The following is an 18,984-nucleotide window of genomic DNA, read 5'->3' as shown; positions in this document are numbered from 1 at the left end:
AACAGAAAAGACATAGGACTTGTTGAGTGACACACATACTGAAAAAAATGACTAATGATCAATGATCTTGCTGCCTTTGCTGGTAGCTCTTTTCTAGATACAGAGTAAACTTCTTATTTTAACATTACAAGGAATTTCAGTGGAGTTCTTGCTTACCTTTCACTGGACATTCAATCATAATATTTGCTCCAATTCTTGCCATGATTGTATCTCCAACGATAGCAGAGAGATTGCTGGCTTCCAGATTTGTAACATTTAACACAGAGGACAAGATGACAGGAACCTCTTTGAAATGAAAGCAAAAGAATAATCAATATTAAAAGCTTTATCTGACTTGTAAATATAGAGCTTGTGTTTAAATTTGTCATGTTTGGAACAGATTTCAGTTTGAAAAGAACCACCCCAAAAATACAGGTGGGATACACAAAAGCAGACTCAGCTCAAACCTGCTCTGGTTTTAGAGCAAGACCATCTCATTACTACCTATTAGATCAGGCAGAATTTCATAAACTGCCAGCAAAAGAAACTATATCAAATGGAGCTGGGGATAGGTGTATGAAAAGAATACATCCCCAGTTCTGTGGATGCTACAATTCCTACCTGCACGCAATAGCAAAGATGTTTCCATATCAAAACCAAAGTCATTAACAACCAGGCATCCATATGTACCCAGTTCCTTTTGAGTAGGACTCTGAATCTGCACTTTTCCAATGGTGTCCAGGATCATGCTGCAGAATATTCAAGAAAAGACAAGGGTTACAGCCCTAGGACAGACACAGCTGAGCCTTCTATCTGCAAGAGTTGAGGATACAGCAACAAAACTTTTTAGAAACTTACTGTACTAAACCAATGCATGCAGTAACAGTTTTGCCTCCTCTTTGGTGACAAAGGGGGAGAGCTAAAGGATACATGTATGTAAGAATCTTCAGATATCCTTCTTCTGCAAAGCTGTGTCCTAATTGCTGCCCTTTGAAAGACAGCAGATTTACTACTGCTAACCAGAATCCCTCAGGAATGAGAGCATGAAGAAATCAGACTACCACAATTAAAAGTATTAGGCTTGGCAAGAAATTAATTTCTCCAGTGCAAGCTTGTTTTTTTTTTTTAGCAGGATTGTGGAATCTGCAAATATATGGACTAATATGACTCCCAAATTACTGTAGTTAGTTTGTTAATTTTAATATCATCATTAAAGCTGAAGTCTTCTACCAAAAACTCACAGGTGTCTTGAACACCTTGCCTGCCATCTCAGGGCAAGATATGTGAGGTGGCATTGCAGTACAACCTACTTACTTGCTCACATTCTTTTTCAGATGCAATATTATTACTGTCACTGGTTTTTGAGTACACAAATGTATATACATATATGAATATAAACGCATACATGCATTTGTGTATAAGAAAGCTTAACATGGAAAAAAAAAAAAGGGGTTGGGAAAGAAAACTAAGTAGCCAATGTATCCTAAGGGCAAGAATATCAGTCTGGGCTAAAATAAAGGCAATTTATGAAAGTAGACATTAGGAATCAAACAGATGCTCACAAATAAACAAAACATCATGATGTCCAAAAAACCGAAAGTATCACTTGCAACAAATTAGTGGGAAATTATGCACAGTTAACAAAATAAACAACTGGTGGGAGCTACGTGGTTCCATAAACATTTGCACTTTAAAAAATGGTTTGGTTTGGTGTCTTTGCTTTAATTGATAGCCCTGCAGAAGTATATTTTTCTTGGCAGTGTGATTAATCGGTTAAGTATGTTGAGAAATATCCAAAAATGTCTATAATTTCAGAATCATTTTTTTTCATTACTCAAGAGCTAGCTATAATTCTAAGAGGCTCTCCAACAAAGCTAATGTTAGTATTATCAGGTGAGTTTCTAATTTATCAACAATGAGGTATTTGCTCTGTCTTAAGTAAACAACTGAGTATAATACACTTGCTGTACTTGTTCTTCAGGTGTAGTTTTGAAATGAGATAGTATTAGAAGTTTTTCGTTATTTTGCACTGCACTGTCCTTAGCAGAAATTTTTACAAGTTCTAAAGTATTACAAAATTTAAAAAGCTAAAATAAAAAAGTTATTTTTTATTATTATTTTTTTTAATTTAAGTTATGCAGACACAGGTATACCTAAAAATTTACTCCGTGTTGAAGGATGGTGAAGAGACAACTGATATTTTCCCTCCATAAGATGAGGCATAAGAAATACTGCTTTTCATCTATACCACAGCAGAAGTTTTTAATGTGATCTCACTGTATCTGGTATATGAACAAATCCATCCAATAGTCGTCTTAATTTAATTGAGTATAAATCTGTTCATTTTCTGATGCAGCTGAAATGTTTAAGGCAGATCACAAAAACAGCTACATCCAAAATTAACCTAGTAAAAAAAATAATCAATTCTTGCATGTAATATTGTGGAAATGGACACACACTTGGAAGTTAGTAAAACAAAACAACATGACAGACATTTGAAAGAAAACAAATTAAATAAAAAGATGGAAGGCACAGGATTCATGCTTATCTCATTTTTACAGCAGTATGTTTTAACACCACACAGCAGGGTGTATTTTAACAGTTTATAGTGACATAATTCATTCAAAGAAGATATTTACTTACTTCTCAGAGGATCTTAATGTCTCCCCATCTTTTGTCCAAGTATATTTCACTTCACTAATACCAGCTGTTTCACACAGTAGATTGACAGCATGAGTATTCTTGGTCAGAAAAACTGTATTTCCAATTCGTACAGTTACTGTTTTGTTAAAGGAAACTCCAGGAATTTCCTTTTGCCTCATAATAACTGGAACCTTCTGGTCCAACATTAATTTATCAACAGCTTTTGTGCTAAAATGTTCAGATTTGTTTGGTGATTTGCCTGTGAATTTTGAGGCAAATTTCTCATCCTGGGCCCCCTTCCATTTTTCAGTGGTTGGTTGTGGAAGCCTAGATAATTCAGCAATTAATTGATAAATGACCTGGGATGCCAAGTCATCATTGACTTCTCCAGTTTCAATGAGCTGACTCATGTTGCTTATTAGTTCTTCAAACTGCACGGTATCCATGCTGTAGGCACCTTGGAGAACTGCTGCCTCCAGTCGTTTATTCTTGAATTCTCGAGAGCTAAATTCTTCTGCTGAATTACTCCCAAAGGTTTCAAGATTTCTCAGAAATGGTTGATCATTTACTTGCCTGTCACCCAGATAGAGCTCATTCTTCTTACTCCACATTTGCCACATTTTGCTCATTTTATGCCATTTGGCCCCAAAGCTGTTGGCCTCGTTGTGATCTGCATTAGCAGTCTCACTGGCATGTTTTCTAAGATTTGGTGGTTCTATCAGTCTGTTATCAGTACCAATGAGTTTGAGTACAAATGTCTCGTGCACAGAGCCTGCAATACACCGGTACACACCGATATCAGTTGCTTCAAGACAATGTATTTTCAGTGACCCTGACTTGGTGATGCCAAGTCTTTTAGAGTTTTGTAAGTGTTGTCCATCTTTCTCCCATCGGATAAGTGATTTCTGGAATCTTCGTACAGGGCACTTAATTACAACAGATGTTTTTGGAAGTAAGTATGCTCGGCTTCCTATGGTAAAATTGATGCGCTTCTCTTGTCTGGTCTGAATATAGACTCGGTGAATACTGACAATCTGAGGTCCATGAGCAGAATACTTTTCTGGAAGCTTTGGTTTAATCTCTGAAAGAAAACTAAGTGTTGAAAAGTATCTAATCATTGGCACTCATGCTTACAAAATCTGCTTTTTACAGAATGCTTGACGGAATTTTTCCTGACTTTGTTCAAGTCAGATTGCAAAATGTTGAGCTTTTATCTAAGTCACAAAAATGCAGGAAAATGAACAACATGAAACCATAACATTCCCCTGCTCCAGCCAAGAATTCTATTACTTCTTCCCCAAAACTCCCAACAATGAGAAGATACCAGCAATGTATACTTATATGAAGGACATAGATGGTGCACACATACCTAAATGTATACTGAGATATATTATATATTATTTTATATTATATACATAATCCTATTATGGTTATGTTTCCTATTGCTGCCTCAGAAAGGCTAGGCATGAAGGGAATGGAAAAAGTGAATCAAAAATTTGAACACATTATTACTTTCCCTACATTAGTGCACTGTCAAGAGTGGAATGACCTAAATAAAACACAATCCATCTGAAAAGCAAGGCTCCCCTTGACTGTTATTTAAATTGTTGGCTGGCCTTGCTTGTTGTCTGCCTGACTGAAGCCAAACAGCGACATAGGAGGTGAAAGAAGCAGTCAATGAAGACACAGTACATGTAACAAGCAGAGCCACCCTGTAATCACTGACTGAGGGTAATTTCTTCAGGTTGAAAGATGAGGTGTTCACAGCGCTATGCCAAGAATGAAGAGAGGGAAGTGAGGAAAGAGAAAAGTCAAAACTTGGAGAGGCCAAACACAGTCATCAGATGAATTGACAAAAGCAGACAATACTGCATAAAGCTTCATGCAGACAGGGTACAGAGACACCGGGTATTACAAAGCTCCTCCTGCATCCTACTGCAGACAGCTGGATGTGGAAAGGTTTCTAGGGCGCTGCTTAAATGCTACCACCACAGGCAGGCTTTCCCAGAAGTGGCCGGGTAGGCACACAGGAGGCAACAGCAGAATGACTGCAATGTTTCAGATACCACTGTGTTGACTCACTGCTGGCAACTACTGTGCCCTGCTTTGATCAGAAGAACTAATCTGACTGAAAAAGCACTAGGTAGGTGAGAAACAAAGCTATCTAGGAGGGGAGCAAGGGCATGCACCCCCTGAGCTCATTCCATGCACAATGAAATTGGCCAGCTGGGAAGAGGCGGGAAACACTCCACACTGGTGCTAGAAAACAATTCAATCGTATTTGGTGACCCAGCCTTTTGGTATGTGACAGAAAAACACTGAGCCTGCAGAATGAGTTGATGAGCCAGAAAACGGACACAAATAAAAACGCTCCTCAATTGCCTGAATTTGAAATCATTACTACTATTCCACTTGGTAGGTACAGAAATAAAATGACAACCACATTGATGGCACACAAACAATATTTGAAAAACTGCATGCTTCTTAATATACATATGCTTCAAATATGCTGTGAAGAAATAGGTGAAAAGCTAAATGTTTCAAGCATTCAATAAGTGTGTACACTATATGAACTACACCCTAGAGTGCATTCTTATGCTTATAAAACAAAATGGTTATTTTCAATGTTTTGGGTAATGAGTTCAGACCAGTGGGGATATCATGGTTTCATAATTACACAGCTTTTATATCAGTTTTTGTTATCCAGATACATGGTTCCCTCAACCATTTCACATGGTACAACAAATAAATTGCTTTAGGCACTTAGTTTACTAAAATTATTAAACTAGTGTCCTGTTTTTAATAAGTTATTGGGCCCCAAATATTTATTTTTAGGGAAAGGTTCCAATATTAAATCTTCGATTTCCAAAATCCAACTTACAGACACAGTAAGTGTAACTTTAAACACACAAATTAAAATACTTCAGGCTGTGCTCTGTTTACACTAGTTATTCCAACATGGAATTAAATCCAGTGTACACTTATAAATATGTTAACAAGTCTCATCCATTTCTTCTTTTTTTAAAAAAAAAGAAAGAAAGAAAGACCTCTAACTCTCATTAGCAGTTCAACACTAAAGGGTGTGTATATTTTTACTGGTGACTGGTGAGCAAGATTAGGAGTGAAACAAAGTTCAGAGCTGTGGATGGCAGGCCATGTAAATATATAAAGTCATATAAATATATAAGGCCACATAAGTGTTTCTAGATCCTTAGTATCATCCAGTCTTGCAGCTGCTGAGGTAATGGACTGTTTGAGAGAGTTTTTTCTACGAGGTAAATCTCACTTAATGATTAGATTGTACTGGAGCCATTGGACCTCATTATCACCTGGTACAAATCCATCTGAGTCTATGACCTCTAATGGTCCTGTGCAGCTTTAGCTGGGCGTCAGGTCCTGGTGACCTCAGGGGTAGATGGGTGTTATTTCCTTTTTCTCAGAGTCAGGAATGTTCTGACTTAATAGATCCAATATTAAGTAGAAAACTGCTTCAATTACTAGTCCCAAGGTAAAAGATGAAGTATAAAAAGCCCCAGCATTGTCACGAGACAATGAAAATGAAGAAGCTCATCTGAGGCACAGATGAGAACCAAGAACGCCTAAGAGCATGCATGCCACGCACCACACTGAAGTCTGCTTCACTCTTCATTGCTAGCCATCTGCCACCTGAGGGCCATGCTATATTCCTGCCTTCTATCCACTCCCCCTTCTGGGGGGCCTGAACCCACAGCTGCAGGAGGAGGAATGCCTCCTGCACGTTACTGTGCATCCAAAGCCTGCTGCTGCTGCTTCTGCCCTGGCTCCTTCTGCAAAATTCAGATTGAAACTACAGGTATGGACATGTCTCATGCCTTCCCCTGCCCTCCTGCTCTGTACTTGCCATGCAGACCTGAGCTGCAGGGCCTCCATTGCTGCAAACAGTTCTGGAGATGAAGGGAGAGAACAGTGGGATCACTTTGGTCACTTTGATCCATATTCATTCAGTTCAGTCACATTCCCTGTGCAGCCCAGTGTCCTGCTTTTTTGGCACTGTGGTGGAAGCTGACAATGTAATTTTAATATCAGTCTGTGCTATGCAATTTGCAAACCAGCTACACTGCCATTCAACTATCCACAATTAATTAAATTCAGATAGATATGCAGCTCAAAATATTTTATTAAACCTTATGCCAAGGACATTCCTGAAAGTCCACAGGGCTTTATTTAAGTGGAGTTTTGAACCTCAGGATTTTGGCATGTTAATCTGAAATGCAGGCCAGGAAAAGAAGTTTCATATTATATATGAATCAGTAATTATTCTATTTCTTATTTTGTTTTGTGAATAATTTTTAAAGCAAAGCCTCAAAGTTTATAAAGTAGCTGTTTCTTGATAGCACTACGGATTGGGTCAAAACATGTCTATCTTTGTGATCTGTGATCAAAAGCGGGCCACTAATGAAAGCTTTTGGTTTTCCTCATCCCCATACCTAAAAAGCGATAGTCTCCTTTTTTTCCTTTCTGTTCAGCTCCCTGCTCCCCAAACCTACAAAATGATACTCTCGTTTACAAAGGAAGGGAGAGGCCAAGTTTTGTCTTAATGAAACAGCATTTAGAACTGCTCATTGTAAATTACTGTATGTAATTGAACATACATTATCACGGAATCATAGAATGGTTTGGCTTGGAAGGAACCTTAAAGATCATCTAATTCCAACTCCCCCTGCCATGGGCAGGGACAACTCCCACTAGACCATTATATTGGCAAGGTATTTCCATGGCAGTTACACATACGCAATTTGTACAACTACCATCAGTATCATGACCAGATTGTGCCCAAATTATACAATTCCTATAGACAGCTTTTTCTTAATAGATTTTTATACACAGTAATAAAAATACTGTGATTTTTTATTTAGTTAGTTAGTTATTTTGTTTACTGTCATCAATTCCTACAAAACTCATGAGACTGGGATTCTCATTTCTATAAGTAATGACAGAAATTACACCTACAGTTATCACTGGCACAGAATGTCGGGTTTTGAATTCTACTGTACTAGACTAAATGTCCAGTGTAATACAAACATGCAATGAAAACACAAGCCAGAACTGGATTCTTATCTTTTCTAACATCCTTTGCAATTTATACTCAATTGACGGATGTTTTCACAGTTGGGATACTGTAAAGGTTAAAAGAAAAAAATCAACAAATTTATGTGAGTATGAGTGTGAGAGGTACATAACATTAAAGTGTATTCAGAAACTACTTCTTTAGATCCTGACCTTTGTTTGTGACTGGAACAAAATAAATTAAGAGCAAACCTGTTATCACTGGTCTAGTAATTATGACATTCCATTTATGCCAGATTAGTAATGTTATGAAAGTATAGGGAGATGAGTGAATTAACCTGTGTTCAGATATTTCTTTATAAATATATCGTTCCAAATCAACAGGAAACTACATAAAGTAACATACTTACTGTTGCAGGCATTCATCTGACAAGACCTTACAAGCAGTGAAGGAGACAGACCACTACACATTGATCCATTTAATGCAACATATTGGCCCTTTGCTGTTCGGTTTTGGCAGGCAACTTTCCTTCTCTGGATTCCAACACCACAGCTTACTGAGCACTGTGAAAGGAAGGATGCAAACTAAACTTGCTGTCCCATGCCACACATACTAATTTTAAACAGTTTGAGAGAGACAGAGAGAGAGCTCTCTTCTCCATATGAATCCTTGTGTTATCCAGACATTAAACCCTCTGCACTTTTCCAAGCAATAAGATTATAAGATAGCTAACTTGTTCCAGCAAGCAACTCGGGAACGATTAAAATAACATGACAGTATTTCTTTATGTCCAACCATGGGGAGAACAGACCAATGTGATCTATTATCTCAGAGAAACAAATCAGCACGTTCTAAAGAGTCTGTGTCAAGTCTCTCAGCCCATTCTCCTAGTTCATATTGCACAAGCTTGAATTGCAGCTTCTAAATGCCCTCCTATAAATCTTTTTGAACAGGGAGTGGTAGCATGCTTACATTAAATGGGAAAGGAGAAAATGCGATGCAAATATTTTCTTTTAAGAAGCTGTACTATGAAATAATTGATAGCTAAAATATCAAATATTAAATACCAAACTATGTCTGGCAGAATGCATGCAATGCATTGTAGCTTTTGTTTCAGCAACCCAAACACAGCTCTGGAAGAGGGACATAAACAGTCTGATTGTAGGCAGAGATGCACAACAACTGTACACACAGTTTAGTCCAGGTATGTACATGTCTTGCAAAGCATTCAGCTACCCTGTGAGTTTACTACTCCAATCATCCACTAGTCACCCAAGCAGAATTCTATAGAGATCATGTTGCACTTGAAGGTTTTGGAGCCCTCCGCCACCCCCCGCCTTACTGGGGGCTACTCACCTTGGACCATTCTCCTACAATGAGCTGAGGAGGACAGTCAACTTTTGCACATGGTTTAGTAGTTGGCAATTTAGGTTCCTGGCAGGTGTCGTCAGAGAGTTTCAGGAAGCTTCCGTCTGTCAACAGCTGCTTACAGTACACTTTGCGGGTCTGGATCCCTCCTCCACAAGTACGTGAGCACTAAGAAAAGAACATAGCGTGTAGACCTGTATGTATGTCTGTGCTTATGTATCACACCATTATTGTACATAAACACTACAAGGCTCCCCATAGTTATGCACACTTGAAAAATGACATCTAGTTTCAATTAAAAAGCAAGCAGCTTGTAGAAAATTCTTCAGCTAAAATGTTTAGTTAATATATTAGAAATGAGGAGAACCTAACCCACCTGAATGCAATTAAGTAGCAGAAATCTTAAAAAAAACATGCATTTTACACGTAGATCTGACCATGCCCCGCATCAGTTAATATACCTACTGTGAGTTAGGAAATGTTTTTGAGTTAAATAAACATACAAACATCTCCAAAAGTATATTATTGCATTTGCAGAGTATAGAAAGAGAGGTGATGTCTGGAGTAACTGATATCCAGCATTTTGAAATCCTTAAAAAAATAATAATAATAATAAACAAACAAACAAAAACAAAAACAACAACAAAAAAAACAACTTACCACCTCATCCTGTCAGTACTCATTGGCATAGTAGTGAAAAGAGGTATTTTTGACTCTGGATTGATTTATTCTAACAGAACTAGTTAAAACTCTTAAATTCAATGTCTAGAAGCTATGTTCTATGTTATTCAGGCTAGAAAATTTGAAGTACCTAACCAGAGGAACACTGCTTGCATTTAAACTGTTTCCATAACCCAGTCATACCTGTTGCCATTCCTCAACATGCCAAACAGGGGGACAATCAATCTGGTTGCAGGCTTGCAAAGAATGAGGCTTTTTGTCTTTGCAGTCCTCAGTAGCAACAGTAGGCCCTCCTGGCTGCTGGCAGTATACATCTCTCGTCTGTATCCCAACTCCACAGGTAGCTGAGCACCGTCTCCAGGGACCGGTTTGCCACCTGTTCCAAGACCACAACCAAAAGATCATGTTTTAGCAACTCACTTTGGGTAAGGAGAAATCAAACCCAAACAGAACCTAGCAAAAGATAACTGAAGGCATATTTATTGATAGATGGATGAAATATCCCATTGGTTTGGCTGGTAGGCCAAACTAGATTTATAAACTTCCCAGGAAGGAAGAAATGCACAAGTATTCACAATAAAGATATAGACTTATGTCAAAGCAAATTTATTTGACTCCAGAATTTACTTGAGGAATGCTTCTCATGAAAAGACATGCACACACACAAAAAGAAACAAAACCAAGAAATAAATAATAAAAAAAATAGCCTGTTGGCAACCTGCTGACATTTACTTTTATAAATGTAAATATGTAAATAGACCTTTCTTACATTTACAAAACTTTCTTTAATTGTGTATACATTTTCTATAAAACATCCTGTTCCTGTTAACTTTTATTCCCTACATTTAGCAGGAGGTGGTTTCTGCAAACACATTTTAGAAACAATATGCAAAGGATCAGGGATGTCAGAGATCAAAAATGGGTAAATAAGGCAACACATGTCAAAATTTCACATATGGCCCTTAGAAGTGACCAAACTAGCTAAGTTTATGTGGATTTTGACTTTTTTTTTTTTTTTCTTTTCCTAGGATCTCCATGCACATATAAGAAATCTGTAAGAACTAGATGGGGCTACTAAAAAGGCATAAAATTAGGATAACTTTAAATCATAATTTCAGTATATTTTTTTATTCAGTATGAATTGAAAGTAAATATACTTTGGTTTTTAGTGAAAATTTTCAAAGAGTTAAAGTTGTTTTTCTAGCTCTGGAGAACATCCACACAGAAGAGATTTCTCTGTTTAATTAGTGAGATGTAAAGAGTGGAAAAAGAGTGAAGAAAAAAAAATCACAATCCATCATCAAACACAATCCAAAAATTTTGTTAAAGACAGAAGTAGTGAAATCTCATCCCAAAACAAGATCACAGTCTTGCAATCTGGACCTTTTCTGAGAAAATCAATGTATATTTAAGTTATATTGTGGCAAAGAAATGGTTAATTTCATTATTACAGTGTACCTTGGAGGACAAAGCTTGATATTGCAAGCCCGAGTCATTGGTGGAGGTCTCTTGGAATTGTCACACAGGGTTTCATTGACGGCTTGTTTTGTTTCTACATGCAGACACATTGCAATGGCTTCTTGTGTTCCTGGATTAAAAAGGAAAACACTCATGAAACTTTGAAGACAGACGAGATTTCTGTAAAGCTTACTCTTGAATAATACTCAGTAAAAAAGCTCCAAATACTGAATGTGATGGCAGGCTTAAAAGTAACCTCTCAAATCAATACCAATACTGAGATAATTTATCCATTTAATCTTCAAAATGTATTTGTGAGTTATATGTAGCAACTGTGCCTGTGATATTTAAAATGCTTGCTTTGACTTTCTACCTCTTTGAAAACCAGCAGAAAATATACTCTCTCTCCCTCTCTACACCAGCAGATTCTACATCTGCCTGGCTGTATAGTGGTCTCAGGCCAACCAGCGGTGTCATTGCCAAAACCAGGGTACAGGCGATACCTTCTCACTAACCTTGAATTTAAGGAGCCAGAGATCTGTGAAAGATGTAATAAAAAATGCAGAAAACTTGCAAAACAAAAATCAGGAGAATGGGTGTCTAAACATAGCCTGTATGACAAAGGTCCAAAGAGGTGTGATAGTTTTGCTGAAGGCAGCAAATCAGACCCAGTCCTGAGTTTTCCTTACTCATGACCATTCTTGGCACCTTCTCGTCTGCAGCTCTTAAGACCTGGATCTTATTACTGAAGCATGAAAGATTACTAATACTCAAATTTCTATGAGTTGAAAATGAAATGTAATAGAATTTTGCTTTAGAACAAGTCAGCTTAGCAAATGCACATTTAGTGAACTTTTTAAAATTACTATTTTAAAACTTTTTAACTATCCAATCTTATATATCATTGTTTATCATTGAAAGCCTTGCTCCATTTCAAAGCTCACCCATATGTACACAAAAGACAGGACAGCTTGTGAAGTACTTTGAGTATCCTGTTGTCCTGGTTTCAGTTAGAACAGAATTAATTTTCTTCCTAGTAGCTGGTGGAATGCTGTGTTTTGGCTTAGGATGAGAAGAGTGCTGATAACACCCCGATGTTTTAATTGTTGCAGAGCAGTGCTTATACCAAGCCAAGGACATCTCAGCCTTTTGCTCTGTCCTGCCAACAGGCAGGCTGGGGGTGCAGTAAGAGCTGGGAGGGGACAGACCCAGGACAGGTGACCCAAACTAGCCAAAGGGGTATTCCATACCATCTGACGTCATGCTAAACAATATATAGGGGTGGCTAGCCGAGGGGAGGGGGCCGGACTGCTCGGGGTTAGGCTGGGCATCGGTCAGCAGGTGGTGAGCAATTGCATTGTGCATCACTTGTTTGTACATATTATTATTACTTTCCTATTATCACCATTGTATTATTATTATTATTGTTATTATTATTTTGTTATTATTATTTTCCTGTCTTATTAAACTGTCTTTATCTCAACTCACGGGCTTCACTTTCCATTTCTCTCCCCCGTCCCAGAGAGGGGGGGGGGAGGGTGAGCGAACGGCTGCGTGGTGTTTAGCTGCCAGCCGGGTTAAACCACGACACCTGTGTATCTGGGATATTCTACGTGAGCAATGTTAACGATCATAATCCCGTAGAACAAAAAAGCACTGAAATGCTGAGATCTATATTTTGCTGCTTCCAGGTAAAAATGTGTTCTAAAGAGTCACAGTTGAAAGAGCTTAAATCCATTTCCTTATCCTTCACCTATTTCCGGTGATTTTGTAAGGATACATAGCTGCTTTCAGCAGCAGCTTTTATTTCTTTTCTTATGAGCAACTTATAAGGTTTCAAAAGGGGTTGCATTTCTAACTAGAAACCTTCACTAGCCACTTCATGGTATCACCTATGACATTACCTCACAACATGACCACTATTGCTACACAGAGGCTACTACAAGTACTCCTGTTTCTGTGTCAACTGTACATCAGGAAAGGTTTCTTGGCTGATCGTTAGCTGCTCTGGTCTCAGTGGGCTTGTTGATGGATCCGACACAAAATTCTGTGTCCATGCCAAGGGTCCATATTTCTCCATCTTTTACAACACATTCATGAACTCTGTCATTCTTTTCATGAGCCAACAGTTCCTTTCACTTATAAATAATTCCGATGTACTCCAGCAAACAAGCCAGCCCAGGTCATGATCCTTCTTTGTGACACTTAAACCGGTCCAACTACTTCAGACACTTCAACAGGTATAGACCAGCAGTGATTTTTCACAATAACATACATTCCAATTTTTTTTAGGCTCTCTGGTAGACCTCTAGATCCCCTGTGGGACTCATTTGTAGTTCAGAAAGAGCTTGTTATATAAATGTTTTGACTACATCTACAAACTAATGAATTTTTATAGAACAGAAGACCTGACCTTAACTATGATTGACAATCTATTCATTGCTATTACATCAAAGTATTGATAATCACATTAACATAGAACACACACATTGAGTATAACATGCTTCACTGTCAGAGCTGAGTAAGCCTTTAACAAAGACCATAAGGCAATAAACACAGACATGAAAATGCTCAAGCAAAAGAAAGCTGTAAATACATGCTTTCTAGAACTCTACTATTTTTTCCAAACCAACTACCATGATAATCAAAAGTTTTCTGTCCAACTTTCCCCATGTGTTTCTTTAACAAGAGCAGCTTCCCTGTCCCCTTATGTACATAGGAAATGCCCACCTGACAGTCTGCAGGTGAGAAACAAAGTTTTAGAAATTGTCTTTTGGCAGAAGGAGCTTATGAACGACATTACCAGGCAAGCAGTGAAGCACACATAAAGCATCCACATAATCTCTATTTTCAGTCTAAAACTACTCTGTGCTACGCACCTTCAACTTTGCTGATCTCACTGCATTCCTGTGGGAAAACTATACTCAGACGTGATGTTGCTCTAGACCAGGTTGTGATAAGTAATATCTTCTTAATATCTCACACAAAGGAGGGGAATGAAATGAAATTCCATTCAGACCATCTAAGTCAGCAGTAATCCCACTGGAACTTTATATCACGGTGTTATAAAAACTAAATTGGTCAGCCAAATGAACAAAAGGCATGTCATACCAGGTGACTGCAGCTTGCCACCTGGAGTTCATTAAACCACTTCTGCCTTTCAGCACAACCTACCTAGCTTTCATTGTGTTACCAGAATAAAACATTGATAATGTTGCATATCCTTCATTTGACTTAACTACAGGGCACAAACTGAAGTAGTGATTTCTCCCCATGGGGGCCTTATTTCAAGAAAAACTGCAGCCTGATTTCATGCTGTAAGGACAAAACATATATTGCAGAGCTGTTAAAACATCCTCCTTCCTGTTCCTTGGTTTTCAGTTTAAGGACTCTATTCAATAAATAACTACACCTAATTGATGCAGCATTTGCTTGAGCTTAGTTGTCAAAACGTCTCAAAAATTAATCAGATTTCTCACCCCAAACTATAATTTTACATTAGTTGGGAACTTCAATCATGGATAAATTTCTTATTCTATGTAAATTGGAAAATGGAAAAATCCATTATTCAAACAAGCAATGTTTTATATGTATGACTTTCTTGGCTTATAATATAAACATAGTAGATAATTTAACTAAAACGTTATGTATGCAGCAGGGAGCATTAAGTATTTTTACAGTAATCTGATGCACTATTGTAGTAATTATCCTACTATTCAGTGAAATAGAATATTTTCTATTTTAACCCAGCATTCAAACCACATACATTTACATTCTTTTACAAGCTTTTCTGTGCAGTGAAATATACAGTGTATGAAGCTGTTTTAAAAGATCAGAATGCTTGGAAATAAAAGAAAAATCACAGACTTTTTGTTTCTGCCTTTCATTTATGTATTTAAGAGTAAAAAGCAAATGGGGTTTGAAAGTTGCTGTGAGTGTAAGAGGCTGCATGTCTTCAGCTGTGTGCCTGGAAGAGGAAGGACAGACATTTATTTCTATCAGACACTCTCTGTTTGATGACTGCTTAAAAATATGCACTATCAGTTGAAAACAACTCAGAAGAAGTTCCAAGTCTGACATGTGCTTAAGCCTTTCTGTAAATCTATTCACACTGGCAATCCTATTATATGCTCCTTCCGCAAAAGAGTAAACAGCCTCTGTAGTTAATGAAACCAGTTAAAGGAGTAACCAGTTACCAAATTGCCTATAACCATATAGCAAATGATCTTGACTTTATTTGCAAGACTCACAACAGCCATTGTTTTCCTTAAAAAAAAATAAATAAATTTGGCTAGAATCCACTGTTTTTTTTTTTTTTTTTTTTTTTTTTTTTTTTTTTAAAGAATCTCAGGTTTCTTATAAATAAAATAGTAAACTTCTAGCCATTATGGTCCAGACAAGAGCCTGAAAACAAAACTTGACTGCACCCTAAACGTTCCAAAGCCACAACTTATGGGGGAGGGGGAATCAAATAAATAAATGAATAAATAAACAAACAAATAAATAAATAAAAAGGAAGTGCTTATGTATTTATTTTTAAACTTATTATTTTTAAGCCAATATAATGATTTTGGAGGGCCTGAATCATAATTTTTGAAGTACTTGAAATATAAATAATATTTTAGAACAGACACCCAGAAAGAGCTTGGTTATTTTTTATGTGGAGAACATATCCATTTAAAATATTGTAGGCTAGTTAAATGATTGACAACACTAAAAAAATACTACAGTTTACAAGAAAAACATTTATTCTCATCAGGCATACTCATTATTCTGATAATAACTATTGCTTCTCACTCATAATATTACGAAAATTAAACTTGTGCTTATGTTGAAGGCTCTGGCATCAGGACCAAAGTTCTTTATATCGGGGGGAAAAAAAAAAAAAAAAAAAAAAACATTCTGGGAAAACGAGGGCAAATCCTGAGACCTCCAAGCAATTTCTACTACGAAGAATACTCCTTGTCATCTTTGCTGCCAGAGCACACTGTTGGCTTATTTTCAGCTTGGAATTTCTTCAAGTACTGAAGATCTTTAGTTTTCAGGATTGTTACAGTTTCCTACAGATGTTAAAGATGACGTCTGCCTGGTAAAAATTAATCTGGACATCTTTTGTTTGTACTCATGGATGAAAGAAGTATTAATTATGATAGCAGGCATAATATAATGTAGCAGTCCTCAAAGACAGTAAGATTTATAGGACCCAACATGCTGCTTGACAAGCCACACAGATTTGGTGCAGAAAGTACACAAAATGACCCAAGACTTATGTTAGCAATGCTCTAGAACCCCGTAAATAGGGTGAACTGGAAAGTAAAGGTGATGTTAGATAATGTGCTGCAGATTGCTCGCTTTCTGTAATTCTAATACCTCAAAAGCAATGTTACCATCTGCATTTTTACATTTGGTTTGGAGATAGGCCAGAAGAGAGTTTAAATTAAAAGTCTAGTCTGTATCAAGATTGAAAAAATGAAAAAGAAAGAAAAGTGCAAGTGACAAGCACTGAAGCAGCAGTTCAGTCCTTGCTCATACAGTGGCTATAAACCTTGTAGCCTACTTAGACCCTGCAGACTTTTGCCTCATTCAGAGAGGGGCAAGCACTAAGAAAGGAGGGGGGAAGTCCCAAGGACACAGAAACCCACAGGAATTTATTTTAATAGCCACTGCTAGATACATGCATTCTAGAGAAAAAGTGCCTAATATAATTTACATCACATTGGAATATTCCAAACTCAGACAACATTTATTTCTTGTAACTAAAGAGTTCATCTAATTGAAATGAGATTTGAACATAAAACTTAGCAGAAAGGGATCAGATCCTTTGAACTACACAATGGAAAAATAGTAGACACAGTGAGATCATTAGTTAGTACACTGAAATAAGTTGGAAACAGAAGAGATGTCTGGTTTCCTTAAAACTATTTATCGGCAGGTAATTTTTGGTCTGTTTGAAAGTGTTTGCCAAGGCAGCAAGAAGACCAGAACTGATAGAAGGAAAAAATCACTATTACTTAACTAGCATAGCAGTAAAGGACTTCTGAAGCTGTTCATTGATAAAATATCCTGACAATTTCCCACATTTCCCGGGAGCAGCACGTAAGAAAAATGTCTAGACATAGTACCAGTGATACCACAGAAGTCTCAAGACCAGAAAAAGACATTTACTTTCAAATTTCTTTAAATGGCTCATTCCTACTGCACATCAAACAAATGGTTAGATTATTATGAGCACCTACAGGAAAATTCTGGGTCAGGCAACCTCACAAATTCACCACAGGGCAGAATTCACACTCAATTCCATCAGGAACAAAATTAAGCCAGATGCGATTCTGTTCATCAGTCATTTTGAATTTCCTTTGTACCAGCAAATGAAACTGCTGTCTTTAGTATAACCTCCTTAAATTACCTTTAGTTTGCACTCTAAGTGCAATTTGTGAATGTTTTTGCATGGACAAACTCACATGTGAAAACACTGGCAATGCAAATATACACATGTAACAGCAGACAAAGATTAGAGATTATTTCAGCCTAGACTTCCACTGATCTTCTCAAAATTCAAAAACTTTGGAATCTTAAAACAACTCTGAGAAATATATTAGCTAAAAAGTAATAAAATACATTTAAGATAGCAATTAAATGATCTTATATTCCAAAAATCACTTGGGATCTGAAATAAACTACAAATTCAGTAGTAATGAAAGCCTCATTTCTGCTTAGTTCTAAAAACAATTCCCTCAAAATGAAGAAAAATAGATACTCAATAGCAATAGCTGTTGCTACCATCACATTGGTATACATACATAGTTGCACTATAGCCTTGCTATTGGTCATGTCCACTGAAGGTAGTGGAAGAATAAGATGCATCACCTTTTGTGCATGTGCTGTTATTCCTATGGATCAGTATTCCTATGCTGATCAGAAAACAGCAGTAGTAAATGATAAATGATGCACTTATCAGCCACTTACCATAGCATTCAGGGGCATCCATCCCAAATTCTGTCTTCAAGTTTTGAACTGGTGAATAATACAAAAGAAGGCTGCTTTCTGTGAGCTCTAGACTGGGCTCTCCACTTCCCTTTGTAGCTGCTCTCCCCTTTCCTACATTTTTTATTTCTTCTATGGGTACAACTGTCTTCACTTCCCACTGATGTCATTATTCCTGTCATATATAGGTGTGTTCACAATTCCACTGACTCCACTTAACACTTCATAACTCACTTCTGTGTTCAGTCCCAAAGTACTGTATGTAGTAGCAACACCAGCAACCTTGTCTAGCTACATGTTCTTAGGACGACAGGGAGATTCGATTACATCCAAAAAGGAATGTGCCTAACTACCTGCAGACAGATGTATGGCACGGAGTTCCTATAGAGTGATATACTGTACCAAGACCTAAACAAATTCCTGTTTGATCTTCAGGCTAGTCAGACTGAAAACAATATATATTACACATAATTTTCTATGTGTAATAATATATAGAAAACATAATTTTGTATTCCTACTCTACTGTAGAAAATTGCAGCATTTTGGAAGATAATGATTAATTAGCAAGGGAATTTATCAGGCCCATCACTGATGCATTAAATATAGTGTTACCACCAACTGCCTGGCAGCCAAGATTCCTGCAGCAATAAGGCTGAAGAAAGTTTCTCTGGCAAAGAGTTCTTACACCTTACTTAGTCAAATAAACCCTTCTGCTTGAGTATATGAAATAAAGAAAACATAGCTTAAATTACTCCACTGATAACTTAAAAAAAATAAATAAATTAAAGTTGAAGCTGCATGCTTTTCTACGTATCAGCATAGCT

At 37.2% G+C, this 18,984-nt stretch overlaps 1 protein-coding gene across 7 annotated transcripts in view; it reads right to left on the bottom strand.

Moving 5' to 3' along the window:
• The window catches only part of ADAMTSL3 (ADAMTS like 3), a 216,531-nt gene that overhangs the window by 24,026 nt on the left and 173,521 nt on the right, over positions 1–18,984 (bottom strand). For all 7 annotated transcript variants that reach the window (XR_014318280.1, XM_082769441.1, XM_082769440.1 and 4 more), the window contains 7 exons: positions 11,177–11,306; positions 9,902–10,094; positions 9,026–9,205; positions 8,079–8,232; positions 2,623–3,703; positions 601–728; positions 157–285 (listed from right to left, as the gene is read on the bottom strand). Coding sequence is in view for 6 of the 7 variants with exons in the window: in XM_082769441.1 (XP_082625567.1) it covers positions 157–285; positions 601–728; positions 2,623–3,703; positions 8,079–8,232; positions 9,026–9,205; positions 9,902–10,094; positions 11,177–11,306 (1,995 nt within the window). In the remaining variant the exon portion in view is untranslated. The remainder of the gene's footprint in view (positions 1–156; positions 286–600; positions 729–2,622; positions 3,704–8,078; positions 8,233–9,025; positions 9,206–9,901; positions 10,095–11,176; positions 11,307–18,984) is intronic.

Source organism: Aythya marila, assembly GCF_965140915.1.
Source record: "Aythya marila genome assembly, chromosome: 11".
NCBI classification, from domain to species: domain Eukaryota; kingdom Metazoa; phylum Chordata; class Aves; order Anseriformes; family Anatidae; genus Aythya; species Aythya marila.
Note: the sequence above shows the minus strand (reverse complement) of the source record. Positions and strands in the feature narration are given on the sequence as shown.